Raw genomic sequence first — 17,000 nt, 5'->3', positions numbered from 1 at the left:
TGTGCATTTGGATTGTATATTAATAAGAATTTAAATTCATGCTGGAGCTTTATCATGTATGAGATGTCAATCAGCTTGTCAACCACCGTCCTGTGCTGGTCTTCAATTAGAGTTTTATATGGGAAAAAAAGGTTTATTGTAAGGCAGCTTCAAAAAAAAAAAAAAAAAAAATGGCAATGGAACTCTACATATGAGTTTGGGATTGAGAACAATGTGAAGACTGGTAAGTGGGTGAAGTCTGATCTTTCTGGGCACTTTGTCATACGTCATGAACATTTTTACCTACATGAATGTTTACGAAATATTATAACGTAAAGAGCTTTCCTTGAAGATTCTTTGTTTTTGTGAATTTTTGGTACAGTACGACATTTACATTGCCACCATGAAGAAGACATGTTTGCTAATGTTAATCAGACGTCTAGATTAATGCGAAAGTGAAAGTCTATGATATGTCTTTTTGAACATTTAGACCATTATTCTGCTCATACACAAATCATTACGCTTAATACAGACCAAAAACAGACAACGATTTAGATTCCAAAAATGACTGGCCAGAGAAAGGAAAAATTTACCATTGATTACATTTTTCCATGGACATCCAAGATCCAAGAGTCGGTGTTCACTAACATCTGTCCAAATGGCTAATAAACAAAGTACATCAACTAGTCTGCATGTCTTCCATGATCATTTTCCACATGGGCTATATAATGTAACGTATTGGGAAGAGTTTTGGTTGTCCGGTGTTCCTTTGAAAGATGGACGTATTTACACTTGTATAACATTTAAATATCTTTTATATGTATCTTGGCTGCATTCATACTTGCAAACTTAGGTGGATAAATTTTAAATTATGATGTATTGAACTACTTGATGTAAAAGAGAGACTTAATCGACCCATCGTTTTTTAGCTTCCCCATAAATAAGCACAATGAAACATGCTACATATTATACCCACGCTGACAGGAAGAAAAGACTCCATTCATTAACAGATATAGTAAAGCAGAGTAGGAAAAATGGAAAAGAGGCGAAGAGGTCAAGGATGACTGCCATCATTAACAAATAGTGAAATTACTAGCTAGGCAAGGTTTTTCATTAAATCGCTTTAGGAAGCTAAGAACCATATGTTGGAGGGAAAAACCAAAGAACCCTTAAAGGAGTAATCCATCCGAAACAGCTTGCATATTAATCTTTATATTATAATTGTAATCTTCAATGATGTCCAAGATTTAATTCACAATGAAATTTCTTGACTTTTTTCTTTGTTTAAACTTCTTTTATTGGCATGTTGGTCTCTTTTCACTTTGGTTAATGGTTTCCTACATTATGCACAATTTGCCCAGTGGGATTCAGCCCTCTCTTCATCTCTACCTAAAGAGTAATGCAGCGCTGCTTCAGTTCTTTAGTCTGCCCAGCTCTTTCACCCTTTCATCTTCTCACAGATCAGCTTTCAAAGCTTCAACCTTCATTCTAATACCATCAACGCCATCACGCTTATCATCTCGTAGATCGCTAACTAGCCAAGCCAAGATGATAAATGTTGACTGGGAAATAAAAGACGTTCTTGTTTTCTTGGTTTTAGGAGCTAATAGAGAAACTTGATCGTTAACACTTGTGTTTGAGACTGTTGAAATGTTTTCTCCTATTAAATAACTTTGTACCTGTGCTAGCAATAACAATGTCCTCCTGTGACATCAGCATGGCAGACATGCAAACCACAGGAATAATGATACAACACCAATCAACAAATTGGCAACAGAATAGGTAAATACATCCCAAATATCTCAATATAAACACATGATAAGTGCTAAGACTGTAGTGCACTAGCAGAAGGGATTAAGCCACCAGAGGGCATTGGAGTTTTAAATGTTTTAAAATGGCTGACACAACAAATGAGAAATTATTACACAGCAAAGGGAAATTGGGAAAAACTTTTTGGAAGACATTTTGGGTTGGGTTGGGTTGTAGGTGGTGGTGGGGGGGGATTGGCACACGTTTACATGGCACCTCCATTGGGGGTTTGAATTCTGCCCTGCGTGCACAGAGTTTGCATGTTCTCCCTGTGCTTCTGGGAACTGTGGTTTCCTCCCCCAATCCAAAGACATGCATTGTAAGCTGATTGGCATTTCGAAATTATCCATGGTGTGTGAATGTGTGCGTGCAATTGTGCCCTGCGATGGGTTGGCATCCCGTCCAGGGTGTTTCCTTTCTTGTGCCCCGAGTTCCTTAGGATATTCCAGGCTTCTGTGAGACCCTGTATAGGATAAGCGGTACAGGAAATGGGTTGTGAAGTTGGGTTGTGAAGTTTCTCCAATGGAGGTTGTTCTGGCAGCTTATTCATGTGCTCATTCATCTTGTACTCATTTAAGATGTTAAATCTGTAAGAATCCAGGTATTAGCTAGTCGAGTACATGATCTATAGTGCGTAGTTTGTGATTTGAGGCAAACAGGAAGGTTCTAAAACATTAAATGCTAAATAATGGGATTGTGATAATACAAGCTAGCATAGCACTGCATTTGCTTGAAAGTCAGCCAGCACTGAAGCTGTGTGTTTGCTGCTGCTGACTCTTTCTTCATTACTGAGAGTTTTGCCACGCTCAGCTTGCCTGCCCATTTAAGTCCAGCACTCTGAAAATGATGCATCTGCACCCACTGATCGATAAGCCGACTAATGTGGATTAGTCCGTCCATTCCAGTAAATGTCTCTGTCATGGCTCTTCCTCCGTCCACTTCACTACCTGCACTGGCCCCTGTTCTGTTCACAGCATTCTGTCCCATTGACCCCGTTCAGCTCATTTGATCTTATATCAACGTGGATGTTATAGCAGTATAAAAACCAATGATGGATGTTGAGCTAGATGAGCTCTACCCATGCTCGGGGATCTTCCTGATGGCAGGTGGGAATGGAGAGAATTAAAAGAGTAAAAAGTGAAAATGGGTAACGTTGTGACCAGGAAAAACACAATTGTTTTAACTGATGGTGGAAAAATAGGCTGATGAAGAGATTCAAATCAGGGATCATATCTGGCTTTTGGATCAAGCTGAGCGAGAGTTCATCTTGAGATGTACTCAGACAAGCGAGGAGGCTTTGTGATAGACGATATGAAGAAGAAACCATAGAATTGTCATGAACGTTTGGAAAACGTCAACGTCGGAGTGGATAAAAATGAAACTACAACAGCTTGAGATCTTTACATGTTCTCTGATTCATTTAAGCATACAACAGAACCAGTGTTTGATCAGAGAACCTCAAATCGCCTGTTTGGATGTTTTTAAAATAATAAACAGAATTCCTTCTTAGAAAGTCTCAACAGAATCCATTAAATCCACCCGGAGGAACATTAGCAGGATAAAGAGCAATCTGTCGAGGATGAAATATATATGAGGGGAGAAACAAGATGACAAAAGTAGACAGAAAGGCGAATCAGTGAGCTCTACATCACACACTAGGGAAGTGCCGCTTGATCCTTTTAGGATGCAGGATGCAGAATAAACGGCACATGGTGTGCTGCTGCTATCTGCTTGACACTGTGTGTCCGTGTGTGTGTGTGTGTGACAGATCATTTCCAGAATGGTATATGTGTCTTGGTAAGGTATTGGGCCAACATGAGAACTGCTTCCATGAACATTGGCACAGATTCTACATATCTCTGGAGCTGTGGAGCAATAAACACCATTCTTCCAACATATTGTCCCCCAGTTGGTGTTTTGATGATGGTGGTGGAGAGCACTGTCTAATGCAGGACTCAAAATTCTCCCATAGGTGTTCCACTGACTTGAGATCTGTTGAGATCTGTTGAGATTGAGGGCCATAGCATTATTTACATAATTTTCATCCTCAACAAATGGTTCAGTGAGCTCTGTGGCTGGGGCAGAGTCATCCTGGAAGAGCCCACTCCTACCCGAGAGCAGAATTAACTGATGATGATACTTTGTTCTCTGAGAACACATTTCAAAGAATTAAACTCATATTTGCAACAAATCAAACTTTCCAGAGCCTAGGGATGTAACCAAATATGAATACAGTATTAAGTCTGAACAGATAATGTGCTCTGAACAGATACAAATATGGATATGAATAGGAATCGCATTGTTGAAAGGTTCACAAGGCATCTTGTTGATACTAGTGGTATGCATAAGGATGCAACATAAAAGTGGCACAACCCGGAGCTTTTTTGCTTTCATGTGGGCGCTCCGATATGAAGCTCTTAGGATATAGAAAAACCATTTTTGTTAACACAAATGTGTGCTGCTGTACAATGCTTTTTCAAAGTAACTTTACATAATAATAAAGTACTTTTAAGGGTTCTTAAAATGCAGTGCTTACAATTTGCAGAAGACAGCAGTTTTCTTTGGCAGACAAGGTTACTCTGCCATGTGATGCAGCATGAGCAGCAGTTTGAAAAGATGCATATTGCTGTCTCAGAGGAAACATGTGTTAGTTTTCAACCTCCTGGTTGGTAGCTGTTGTATGATAGAGCAGAATTGGCTGGTGATAATAAATAATAGCTGCACGGGCAAGATTATTAAAAAAGTCCTAGTCCTGCCTTGAAGTTCTCCTCAGAAGTTCATGCATATGAAGGGGTAATTATGATGTGGTGTGTGTTCATGCGATGTTGGTCAGAAAAACTGAAGAAAGTGAGAAAAAATGGACGGCATTATAAAACTTCTTGCCGTCTGCTGTAGGCCTCGCATTCATATTGGGGCCACCATGATTTTTCGTTATTGACACGCCCCCTACTCGACATTCGGGGCTCATAAAAAAATACAAGTTCCCGAATTGTAATTATGACCTCGTAGTGGCATTCAAGTGCATTCACTTCCTGATTACGATATTTCCAAAAAGGCAGCAACAGATACAAATATTTTGAGCACTAAGCAGATATAGCTATACTGTAGATAGTGGCACAGAGAACAAAATATTTTAAATACACAATATTACAGATAATTGTTTGTAATGGTCTATAGTTAATCATACATAATGTATCAGTATCTTCAAATTAGTCCAAGTACGTGAGTAAATCTGCATGACAGTGTAAGTAAAAATTGTTAAATGCAATGCCAAATTATGACTTAATTTCATTTAATTTAGTTTGTTCTAATGTTTACTGCTCAATATCACTTCATTGTTTTGAAACCTAGCATTTTCATTCCATTATTTGCGTTACAGAATTTCCACCAAGATTCTGAACACCTGGAGTTAGTTGTATTTTATTATAGACGCATCACTATTATTAGCAAACCACATAATGCAGTAAACCAATTAAATAAGGAAAGCTAAATCCTTGTGGATCTCCTAATTCCTAATGCAACTCTAAACATGAGCTTTATTAAAGGCTCAGAGGGTGAAACCGTGAAGCCTTTAAGTGTGAAAACACTCATAGACAGTTGTAGTATTAACTGTAAGACATATGTATTATGCGCTGTGTTACATTACAACTTTGTGATAGAAATGTTAGAAACAGTATTCAATATTATTCTATGTTTTAGATGAAATGAGTTTAAAGTCGGTGCATGTAAAACTAACCAAAAACATACAAGAGAATATTTAAAATGTGTTAAACTTTAAACTCTGTGGGGTCTGAACTTGTTAAACCACAAATCGCCTCAGGCTTGATTACTGCGGCTATAATAATACTGCTTACTGCATTTGAAACTGTGGAACTGTGTATTATTTTAGTGCCCAGCTAATGGCAACGTACTTTCCCATAAAAAAAAAAAAAAAAAAAAAAAAAAACAGCAAAAATAACAACAATAACATAGGCATATTAACAGTCTGATGTGGAAGTTATAGGTCACATGACCTTCTAGAGGACAAAAAGGTGTCTTATAGTCAGAGGTGGCTACTTGAGTTATAGTCCTTGGTTAGTATACTTATATTATCATGGCATATTTATACTTTACTTGAATGTTTCTGAAATCGAATACTTCATTACTTAATACGTATTTAATTACATTTCCAGGACAAATCGCTTACTTTTAACTTCTAACATTTTGTATTTAGACCTTCCAAATTTTTAACAAATCTCATAGGTCTCTTCTTCTCTTATCTAGCCAATATACTGTATGCTATATATTAATCGAATAGGCTCAGTTTAGCATGTAATCATTTCAGTGTGGCAACCAATCAGGTTTTCAAAAAGAATGATCAAGAATCATGCCAATTTGTTGAATTTGAGGATTGAGTGCCCACTGGCTCTACCTCACTAAAATAATATGCTGCAATTAGTAAAGACTCCTATAAAATTAGGCATCTCTTTTACCAACCTAGAAGTTAGGAACTCCATTTAATCTAAAAAAAAATAAATAAATAAAAAAATTAAAAAAATTAAAAACAACAACAAAGAAAAACACCAAAAGAACAACAACAACAAAAAAAACACACATATTGATATACTGTAGGTTTTGCTCATTTACTAATATTAAATGGATATAATTCACTATGTTAGCATGTTTTCTTTGCTAATACCAGCTTAAATTAGCAACAATTCCAGTAGCTAACATACTTGACTAGGCAGCAAGTCCAATTCTAGCTAATGCTAAATATTTCAAATGTTCAGAGATTGCATGATGATTTCAGGCAAAGTGGCGTAGTTGCTTTAAAACAATAATTATCAAACTGTTTTAGATAAATACTGAACATTACTGTTCACACGAAAACATAAGAGTAACTTAAACTCATCAGTTAAAAACGCTGACTTTATTTACTTTCACTCGAGTACATTTTTGGCTCCATACTTCCCCTTGAAGTTGTGTAAAACTTTAGCACGTTATCTATTGTATACTTTCACTTAAGTATAATTTCCCAGAACTCTACCTACCCTGCTTACAGTACAGAAAACATTTTTGCTTAGAGAAGCATGCCTCTTAAGATAAGCTACTGTATGTATGTGATATTATCCAGATAAACTGTGTATGATAAAAGAAAAATGACGTAACTGTTTTTTTGTTTTGTTTGTTTGTTTGTTTATTTTTTAATTCCAGGTCTCAACCTGCAAGAGTTTCTTTTTGGTCTGCATGAACACATCTGATTCTACTCAGGCAGGAACTGGTCATTTGCAGGATGAAAGAAGCCCAGTGACCTCTCGCAGGACTGTACACTTATTCAATCAGCGTGTTTACGAGACACAACTAATTGAAACTGCATCAATACAGATGACGCACATGCCAGAACATGAGCAGGAATCTACAGACATCTGTATTTAACTGACACAAAGTGATTAGTGATGCAACAGGCTTATGCAGCATTAACTATAGCTAAATATATGATCAGTTATCACTAATGGACAATTCATGTGCAGTAGTGTGGACCGTGTCGAGGGGGCATGGATTAGACGGTCCCACAATCAGTAAGGTATGAGGAGCTTAAATAACAGCGTACAAAGCGTCAAAAAGGCGAATCAGATCATGTGGTGGGGAAAGTCGAGTGTGTGCTGTGAATAATAATAATTAAAATAATAATAAAATAATAAATGATAATAATAATAATAATAATTTTAAATACATTTGCATTTCCTGAAATATTCCTAAAATATTGTGTCTGCGATGAGATGACCATGATGAAGGGATAAGAGAAATTTAATTGTACAATTATACAAATATTCATTAAAATATGCAAAATAACTTCAAACATAATTATGTGGGAGGAGTGAAAGTGAAAGGGTGAAAGAAGAAAGAGAGAGAGAGAGAGAAATTAAAGCAAAAAAGAAGGACAAAGATAGAAAAATAATAATAGTAATAATAAGAAGAAGTAATGAGAAGGAGGTATTCACGGGTCCAGATGGCACTGCTGGCATAGTGTGTGTGTGTGTGTGTGTGTGTGTGTGTGTGTGTGTGTGTGTGTGTGTGTGTGTGTGTGTGTTTGTGTGTGTGTGTGTGTGTGTGCACCTCTCATGGTGGGTGGTGTGTACACACTGGTCTTCCTCTGGGCCGGAGACAGTTGAGTCTGGCGTGTTCAGTGGAAAAGTGGAAAAACACAGCGTGAGACAGAAGCAGGATCGCTTTACACTCTCACTCTATTTCAGGCGGAGCGATCGACGAGAAAATAAGCATCAAGGTCTTGTTTCAGAGCAGAGAATTCTGGGTACACGTAATAAGAAGCATTCGCTAAACACGTCATCATGTGTGTGTGAGTGTGTGTGAGTGTGTGTGAGTGTGCGTGAGTGTGCATGTGAGTGTAAGAGGGGACGGTGGATCAAAGTGGCACTTTAAACGGTTAAATGGAGTTAGCTAAGAGGGATCTGAGCTTCTCTTTCAGCACATTAACACATACAAAGGTCCTTACCTCTGACTGACCACTTGCTGACTGCTTATCATCTGGAAAGAGAGAGAGAGAGAGAGAGAGAGAGAGAGAGAGAGAGAGAGAGAGAGAGAGAGAGAGAGAGAGAAACAGAGCGAGAGAACAAGTGAGAGAGTAACAGAGAGAGAGAGAGAGAGAGAGAGAGAGAGAGAGAGAGAGAGAGAGAGAGAAAGGAACACAGAGGAACAGAGAAAAACAGAGAGAGAGACGGAAAGAAAAAGAGAGAGAGAGACAGAAAGAAAGAGAGAAAGAGAGATGATGATGATGACACAGACGAACAGAGAAAAACAGAGAGAGAGAGACAGAAAGAAAGAGAGAAAGAGACAGAGAAAGAGACAGAGAAACAGAGAGAAAAAGTTTTCTAAGCTTCATTTTCACTAATCATGGTTTATGAATGTGCTACCAGAGTTTTCATTAACGTTTTCAAAGTTTTCGTTTACGCTCTGCAAGTTTACGTTCACCATTCTTGTACAAACCTCTCCTGTGGGCGGGGCTTAACAGCAATTTACTCTCATTGGCTAGTGAGACTTGAATTGACAGCTCCCTGACCTGGAAGTAAAGACTTCAGTAGCACGAATTTTGGAGAGCGTTCTGGATGTGGTTCTCCGTAACCAATAATTCCAGTGTTTGTACTTTGTAGTAGAAATGACTTTTTATTTACTTCATCAGTATATTAGTTCGTAATTAATATTTCAGGTTTGGGTCTCATAAGTCTCATACGACTATTTTTTCAAGATGAGCTCTCAGGAGCGGCGGCATCATCATCATCATCATCATCATCACCATCCTCCTCCTCCTCCTCCTCCTCAGCTGGACACTTGAGCTGTACATAACCTTGCAAAGTGTAAACGAAAACTTTGAAAGCATAAATGAAAACTCATACTGGCAGCGTATTCATTAACTGTGATTAGAGAAAACGAAGCTGTTAACAAAGAACGTTGTTTATTTGAAGAACGTGTTAAAGTTTTGCCACTGAGTTCACTGTTTTCAGTTTCAGAATGTTTTTCTTCTTTTTCATCGAATACTCTTGTTCATTTCTTGAAAAGTTAGGTTCAATACTTTTGGCAGAAAAGTATAGCTCAATAAAACCATGTCTATTGTACAATCCTAATCATACTGGGGATCCTATTCATATACATAGTATATTATCTTCCAGATTATTTCTAGCATCAAACATTCCTCACACTTCCCTCCTGAGTCTGTTCATGGCACAACGTATTTAGCTCATTCCTTTAGATAACACTGAGTTATATATATTATATATAGCGCCAAAAACCGAATAAGCAAGCCAATTTAAGAAGCTGAGCAACTCGACAAGGCAGTTTGAAATAAGTGTGCGATGATTTAGACATGCCGTTTAGACAACAGTTATTAACTACATGCTATAACTTGTTAGCTATTTTAGTGTTTAGTACATTTTACTTTTGCCATTTTAAGACAAACTCATCCAGCATTGGTACACAGTATTTATAGATTTTCATGCTCTTAGTTCATCACCCAAACAAAGTACTGTCTACTGCTCTTATCAAGCCACAGGCATTAAGTTATCAGAATAGCATCCAGCAGTCCATCTCCTATGTTTTATCTCAGCCTTCTGAGCTAACATCTGACAACACAAGGACAACTGGCTTCCTTACTATGTTGAGATAAGTGGCATGAAGGAACAGATCTGTCACTCTGACATTTACAAATGTCGAGTTATAACCGTCTGCCTTGAATTTCAGTCAGTTTATCCAGACAACACAACCATAATAAGATGCTAGCTAGCATACAGTATCTTAAATCTTTGTTTGACTTAACTACTGGAAAATCTGAATTTGGAATTACGACAGTTATTTTCAACGTCCGTGCGTTTGAGTTGCAAAGTGGGAAAAGCCTTTTGTTAGCAACAATCAAACCAGATAATGTTAAACTATACAGTACACTGAGAGAATGTTATAGATTTGACAAAATATACATTGATTGATGTAAAGTAAAGTAAAGTAAAGAAGTGCTACTGTGTTTACTGTGGACGGTGTGAGTAGCCGTGTTGATATGACGTCACTTGCTGAACGCACTTGCTGGGTTGAGGAGTCTTTTTCAACCTTACGACTTTTTTTTTTCCTGAATTCAGAGTTATGAGGTTCAGTAGAACCCAGCATAATTATAGTGTATAAAATTGAAGTGAAAAAGTAAGGTAGACGGAACCGTTGTTACTTTGCTAATGTAGCTGGAAAAGGAAGGGATAGAAAATGTGGGCTGAGGAAAGAAAGAAAGAAAGAAAGAAAGAAAGAAAGGAAGAAAGACGGGTCATCAAACAATAGTGATAGCAAGTGTTGATTTGAATAGTAATCTAGTACAGGGGTTCCCAAACTTTTCCAGGGCAAGGCCCCCCTTTTGCAAGATGTCTTTAAAACACATAAAAAATACAGACTTCTGAATATATCCCCCTTTTTTATTAATAATTACGTCTTACATCTTTACATTACCTTACATTAGGAATCGATTTTGTGTGTGTGTGTGTGTGTGTGTGTGTGTGTGTGTGTGTGTGTGTGTGTGTGTGTGTGTGTGTGTGTGTGTGGTTGTCTGAGAGTGAGAAAGAGAGGGGAGGGATGGGCACATCAAATTGTTGAGGCCCCCCGGGCGCCCCCTGGCGGCTCCCACTTTGAAAACCACTGATCTAGTACATTGCTGATATATTTCTGTATAAACAGCCCTAGTTGTAATCATCACATTAATCACTGCAAAGTTGTTTGAATTTAACATTATGGCTTCCACTCTCATTATTCACTTAAACAATAGCACTTGATCCAGCACAGTCTATTATTTTTCATAGTACAGAAAATGTCAACCTTAGGCAGGGATGATAAACACACTGGATCTGTTGTAGCAAGTGATTGAACAAACCATGAAAAATATTAAATGTTTTTTATATATATATATATATATATATATATATATACACACATATATATATATATATATATATATATATATATATATATATATATATATATATATATATATATATATATATATAGTGTGTGTGTGTGCCAACAGTTAATTTTGCACTAAATCGAGTTTAGGAACTCAAAATGTGTATAGGATAAAGGCTATTTTCTTATACGTTCAATTTGCTATTTTGAGTTCTTGATTTATTGAATTAATTCCAATGTTTTGCCCATGGTTTGAAGGATAAGCTGACCGAGCTACACTTACTGCTAACTTTAAATTAATGAATTAATAATTTTATCCATAAAAAATTGTTTTTCAGATTGTTAATGTCTCCAAATAAGGTATGCTCTCCTCCAGTTTCCTGTGTGGAAAAAAAAAAGAAAAGAATTTTTGTGAACTTTAAAGTGACAATAATTAAGTAATTAAATTAGCAGTGTCATGTTTATGTATTTAAGATTGGCTCAAATGGCATTCCACACACTTTTAGTGTGTTTACGGCCCAAAACATACATTTCAACGTGTTATATTGTAGTTGCAGTTGCTTATGTTCAGGGTCAGAATCACATGTAACTCAGACATGCCTTTGTTTTCCAACTTTAGTATTGTATAGCAATTTATTCCTCACTACATCCACATAACTTAAATCTGATTAAATCCTTGTGTGTGTTTGTGAATAGAAACTGATCTGCAGTAATTTTTTTGTGAACAATCTTTAACCAAGGGCACCATTAATAACTTGCAACAAACTATGCAAAAATAGATAAAGAAAAACATGTTTTTCAGGACTGTGTAATGATAACAACAATGTTTTTAGAAAATCAGTTGCCAGTGTTTTGGTTATGTGAGCTTGAGAACAGAAAGTCTCTGGAATATATTCTGAAAAAAATCTCAGAAAAATCTTCCATTAGGTTGCATGAGCCTGGTATTTCACCTTTTCATTTCCTTTCATTTGAATATTTATCATGTGAAGTATCATATTTAACAAGGAAATTAAACAGAGCACCTGGTTCACGACAGTAAGTGTCCCATTAAAAACATATTATTCCTAACACACTAATGTCCATTAAAGAGTGTTTACAAGGCACCTCATGTACTGTGTCCAATTCATGTTTTGGTTAAACTGTGCACAAAAGATTATTGTTGTTTGGATGTGAAGTGTATCTGCAGGACTGGTTGGCGTCATAAGGAGTTGCCGTAGCCAGGAAAATGGCTCCAACATTCCCATCCCCTAAAGACATGAGCTACACACACTCACTGTTTCTAGAACCTCCGTTCACTGACTCACTTATAGACCCTCATTCGCTCACTGTGCGAGCCACACAACTGCTTATTATAGACCCTTAACTCACTCACTTACTTACTAACTTCCTCACATGCTCAGATGCTCAGCAAGCCATATGTGGTCGAAGTGCACTCGTTATCGAGAGCCCTTACTTGTCGCAAATTAAAATAAAACGAATTAAAGACAATGCAATGAAACTGAGGAAAGCAGACGAGATGCTCAGTAACACACCGTTGTGTTTGTATGACGTCACCGCTTCATACACACAGGAGGAAATCATTACACACGGGACGTTATTATGCAAGAGTCCACACGAGTGTGTTCCAACCTGCACCATCGAACAACACGTTCCAGCTTTAATGAAGAAAGTCGTGCCAAACGTTCGGAGAGGCAGCAACGGCATGACGCAAGTTTACTGCCTCTTCAGAAAGGTTCCTTTATAAGGCACCAGCGGCACGTTTTTACGAACGCACAGAAATGCCAACTACACAAAGAAGTGCCTGTAGTCTGAATGCTGCACTGTGCATCCTCGCTCCCACTCACGCCCCTTACCATTACACGCCACAAAACCGAGTAACCACACACTCCACACAAACCACAACACTACACACCACAGGCACATAACACCATTGGGTTACAGAAAGTGAACATTCACACAAACCTTTCGGCAACATATAGTACAAGTCCAAGAGGATGTGTCTGTTAAGTCATTCCCAGGATAATCAAAGAATCAATCGTTTTTCAATCGCTGCGCTGAGAATTCCCAGATTGGGAGTTGGGTGAGAAAAACCCGGAAATATAAAACTTCTGATCAAGAGAGACAAAAGGTAACAGTAAATTCCCATTGTTGACATCAGTTGACACCTCTCGACTGGCAGATAGATGCCGTCAGTCACTGAATTCATTTTTAATTTATGTTCAGACGATTTGAGCCCCAAATTGACCATTCCTCTCAAAGCAATCTGAAAAGAACCAGACAGGCCGATGCAATCAATATCCAAATGACCCCAGTTCACCATTTTCCTTGTTTTTTTGTAAGATGACTTGCACAACATAACACAGGTACCTTTTTTTATCCAGTACCTCAGAATATTAGTGATTTTGTACAATCAAGGATTTAACCAGGCATACTCTCAACACCAACCTTAACCTTGACTCATTGTCAGGAGTCATTCCCCTGGACACATTGAGCTAGATAAGGCAGTTGACAAGACAGCGTGCTAGCTAGCATATCTTAATTATCCAGCATGAAGATGGAAAGTGGGCCATATTTAGAGTCAGCAGTTTGAATGAAAGACACATCAATATTTACACGGGGAAGGATCTCACCGTATTCAGACTTGGGTTGGATTTTCTGGACTTTTGAAAAAAAGCCAGGGATAGAAAATGTGGACCGAAGAAGCAATTCATGATGTAACATGAAAAAATTAAAATGAAAACGATAGATAAATAAAGACTAATGTGATGATATACATGAAGACATGGTGAGCATTGATTTGAATGTTGATTTGTCTTTGTATAACTAGGAAAAGGAACTGCAACCAGCAGAACTGTCAATGCAAATATTAACCTTGACTTTGGGTTAAATTTAGTTTAGAAAAATAAGATTTTGATTTCATGACAACACATGACCAAGGTGATGCCCAATCGATAAGAAAAGCAGGATACACGCAAATACAATCTTGTCAGTATTACTATAATCACAAAAACATTGTAATCGAGTCCCAACATGCAACCACTGTTGGGTTTCCTTCTATCTATACAGCTTTAAATGGATACAGATGTTTTAGTTGGTATATAATTGACACAAAAATTATGAGGGCAAAAAAAATTCATTTGATATAAAAAAAATATATAGTGTTGGGTTTCACAGATGCTCCTTCATCATCACAAATGACAAAAATGCTTGAGTAGAGGTTTAGATATTAATTCATAATAAACCCAAATACAATTCTTCTGCCTGATTCCTTTCATTATCTTCTTCAGCAAGAGACTAAAAAGATCACAGCAAAACTATCACTTTTTTCACTCACTTTCAATCAAAAATCCATTTTCTTTCAGCTAAATTGTAAGGTATATTTGCTGGGACGGGTGCACACAGTTTTGCACACAGCTGTGGATTAGTGACCCCACGAACTCGACATGTGGTCAGTATTAATGTGTGTATTCACAGCGGTTTGTCCTTCAGGCATAAAACATTCCTGAGTCTACACACACAACACATGAAGCTCATTTGAATAGCTCAGAAACCAGGACCAGCTAGAGATAAAACTGGCATTAAATCAAATGCGAGTGCTAATGGAGAAGTCTTGCTTTTTAAACAAAATCCAAACAAAAACATTTGGAGTACGAGTGCATTTGGGCTTGTGCCGCTGACGGCACAAGATTGATATTTTGAGTGTTAATTGGTTAGTTTGAGTAAGATCTGGGAAGAAATGATTTTGGTTTTGGATGGGAACACCATGAATTACTGCAGGACAAGTGAAAAAATGGAGGACAGGACATCTTTGTGTTTTGCTTCGACTGTGTCACTCTGCATGGTTCTCCTTGCTCCATATGGTGACGCAACAGGGAGGCTGTTTGTAAGATATTGACTTGAGCTTCAATGCCACACACACACACACACACACACACACACACACACACACACACACACACACACATTTCCCAAATGTTGTCTTAGTGGACAGCTGGGCTCTGAAATCTCTTAAAATCATATACCACTGCTAAAATCTTTATCAACCTTTATATTTAGCTTTAACATGTTTATCAAGTCCTCTGTCCTCATGTTTTTATGAACATGTCAGAGAGCAGATATACCAAAGTCTCAGAAGTCTTTAAGGAATCTCAAAATGTACCAGGAAACCAAAAACTTTACAAATAACCCAGAATGCATCCATCCATCCATCCAATTTCTGTACCTCCTATCCTACACAGGGTCGTTGGGGAGCCTGAAGCCCAGGGGATAGGCAGAGGACACACTGGATGGGGTGCCAACTCATCATAGGGGACAATAGCACACACATTCACACACTATACGTGAACACTTCACATCCCACGGACAATTTGGAAACGCCAATCAGTGTACAACGCATGTCTTTGGACTGGGAGAGGAAACCGGAGTACCCAGAGAAAACCCCCGAAGCACAGGGAGTACATGCAAACTCCAGGGTAGAGGTGGGATTCGAACCCCCAACCCCAGACATGACACAAGACTGTAAAACTTTTATGAATGTCTAGCATACAGATGGACCAAGGTGTATGAAATTTTACACATTGTGTCAGGTTACAACTGAACCTCAAATCCTAATCGGCGTGCCAGTTCTATGAGTTGATCAAAATGCAACTCAAATCTACAAATTGTCCTACAATACAAAGTTTTTAATGCCTTTCTAAATATCTTAGTTTGGTGTCAGATCAAAGTTACTGAGATATTTTGTATTTATTAGACATCACTGTTAAACCTCAATAGGGTTATGGACAGTCAATATAACGTTCTTTTTTTATTTATTAGGAAAATATAAGATTTACCTCCAAATATAAGATTTCACCTCCAAATCACCAGAGAGCAATTCTTTTGCATAAAATAAATAAAATAGATTAAACTTTAGGCTAAATAAATAAATAAATATTATTATTAGGGATGCATCGAATGTTCGGCAACTGAAATTATTAAGTGAAAAGGCCGAATAAATTTGACCGAACAATGATGTGTTTGATGACGCGACCAAATAGCCTAGCAACCAGAGTGAGACGCGCGAATGTCATGACCTCGATGAGGGGGCACGCGCATGTATGAGCTACGTGCACGAGCTACGTGCTCTTCGGATGTTTACTGTGGACACGTGCATTTGTTTTGTTTCTGTTCCGGAGCATGTTTCTGTCACGTCGCGAGTCGTAAGGGAGTAGAGTACGGAAGCGGGTAAAGACGTATTTATTTAAGGGCAGGCAGAAAAATCCTATATCTACTATAATACTCCGCGAGGTGTACAGGGACGCGAGAGGTATATATCCTCAATATAATCAGCCGTATAGAACCCAATAGAACCATTTATTGCACTCTTGTCTATGCACCTTTTAATGCACGTTTTTGTTGTAGGCTACAGAGTGTTCCATTCTTTCAGCAGTCAGTTATAGACCTAACATCGGCTATTCAAGGGGGGCTCAAAGATGACCACATCAAAATATTTTTATTTTACTCATTTATTTATTTAAAGTTATATTGTGCCTTGTTGGTAGCTTATGCCTGCTGGAATGAAAAAAAAAATGTTCAGTGTTAAATAAATATTTTGAAATTGTAGCTTTTGTTATTAATTTTTTTCTTTGAAAAGCAAGACAAAATAGTAAAAAGCACATTTTGACTATTTAATTTATGCAATGGTGAAAAAAATGGCTAAATAAATGGAAAAAATGCGGGAAAAAAAATGTGTTCGGTATTCGGCCACGTTTTTCATTATATTCAGTTTCGGCTTCAGTCAAGAATGTTCA

The 17,000-nt window shown here is 37.6% G+C and overlaps 1 protein-coding gene across 7 annotated transcripts in view; it reads right to left on the bottom strand.

Annotated features, from left to right (window-relative positions):
* The window catches only part of ppp1r1c (protein phosphatase 1, regulatory (inhibitor) subunit 1C), a 31,069-nt gene that overhangs the window by 9,439 nt on the left and 4,630 nt on the right, over nt 1–17,000 (bottom strand). For 5 of the 7 annotated variants that reach the window (XM_017469053.3, XM_017469054.3, XM_047156200.2 and 2 more), the window contains exons 3-4: nt 8,282–8,313; nt 7,885–7,942 (exon numbers count right to left, since the gene is read on the bottom strand). The exons of the other annotated variants lie outside the window; for them this stretch is intronic. In XM_017469053.3, the coding sequence (XP_017324542.1) occupies nt 7,885–7,942; nt 8,282–8,313 (90 nt within the window). The remainder of the gene's footprint in view (nt 1–7,884; nt 7,943–8,281; nt 8,314–17,000) is intronic. 7 annotated transcript variants of the gene reach the window in all.

Source organism: Ictalurus punctatus, chromosome 6, assembly GCF_001660625.3.
Source record: "Ictalurus punctatus breed USDA103 chromosome 6, Coco_2.0, whole genome shotgun sequence".
In the NCBI taxonomy this organism is placed as follows: Eukaryota; Metazoa; Chordata; class Actinopteri; order Siluriformes; family Ictaluridae; genus Ictalurus; species Ictalurus punctatus.
This window is presented reverse-complemented; position numbering and strand designations above follow the sequence as displayed.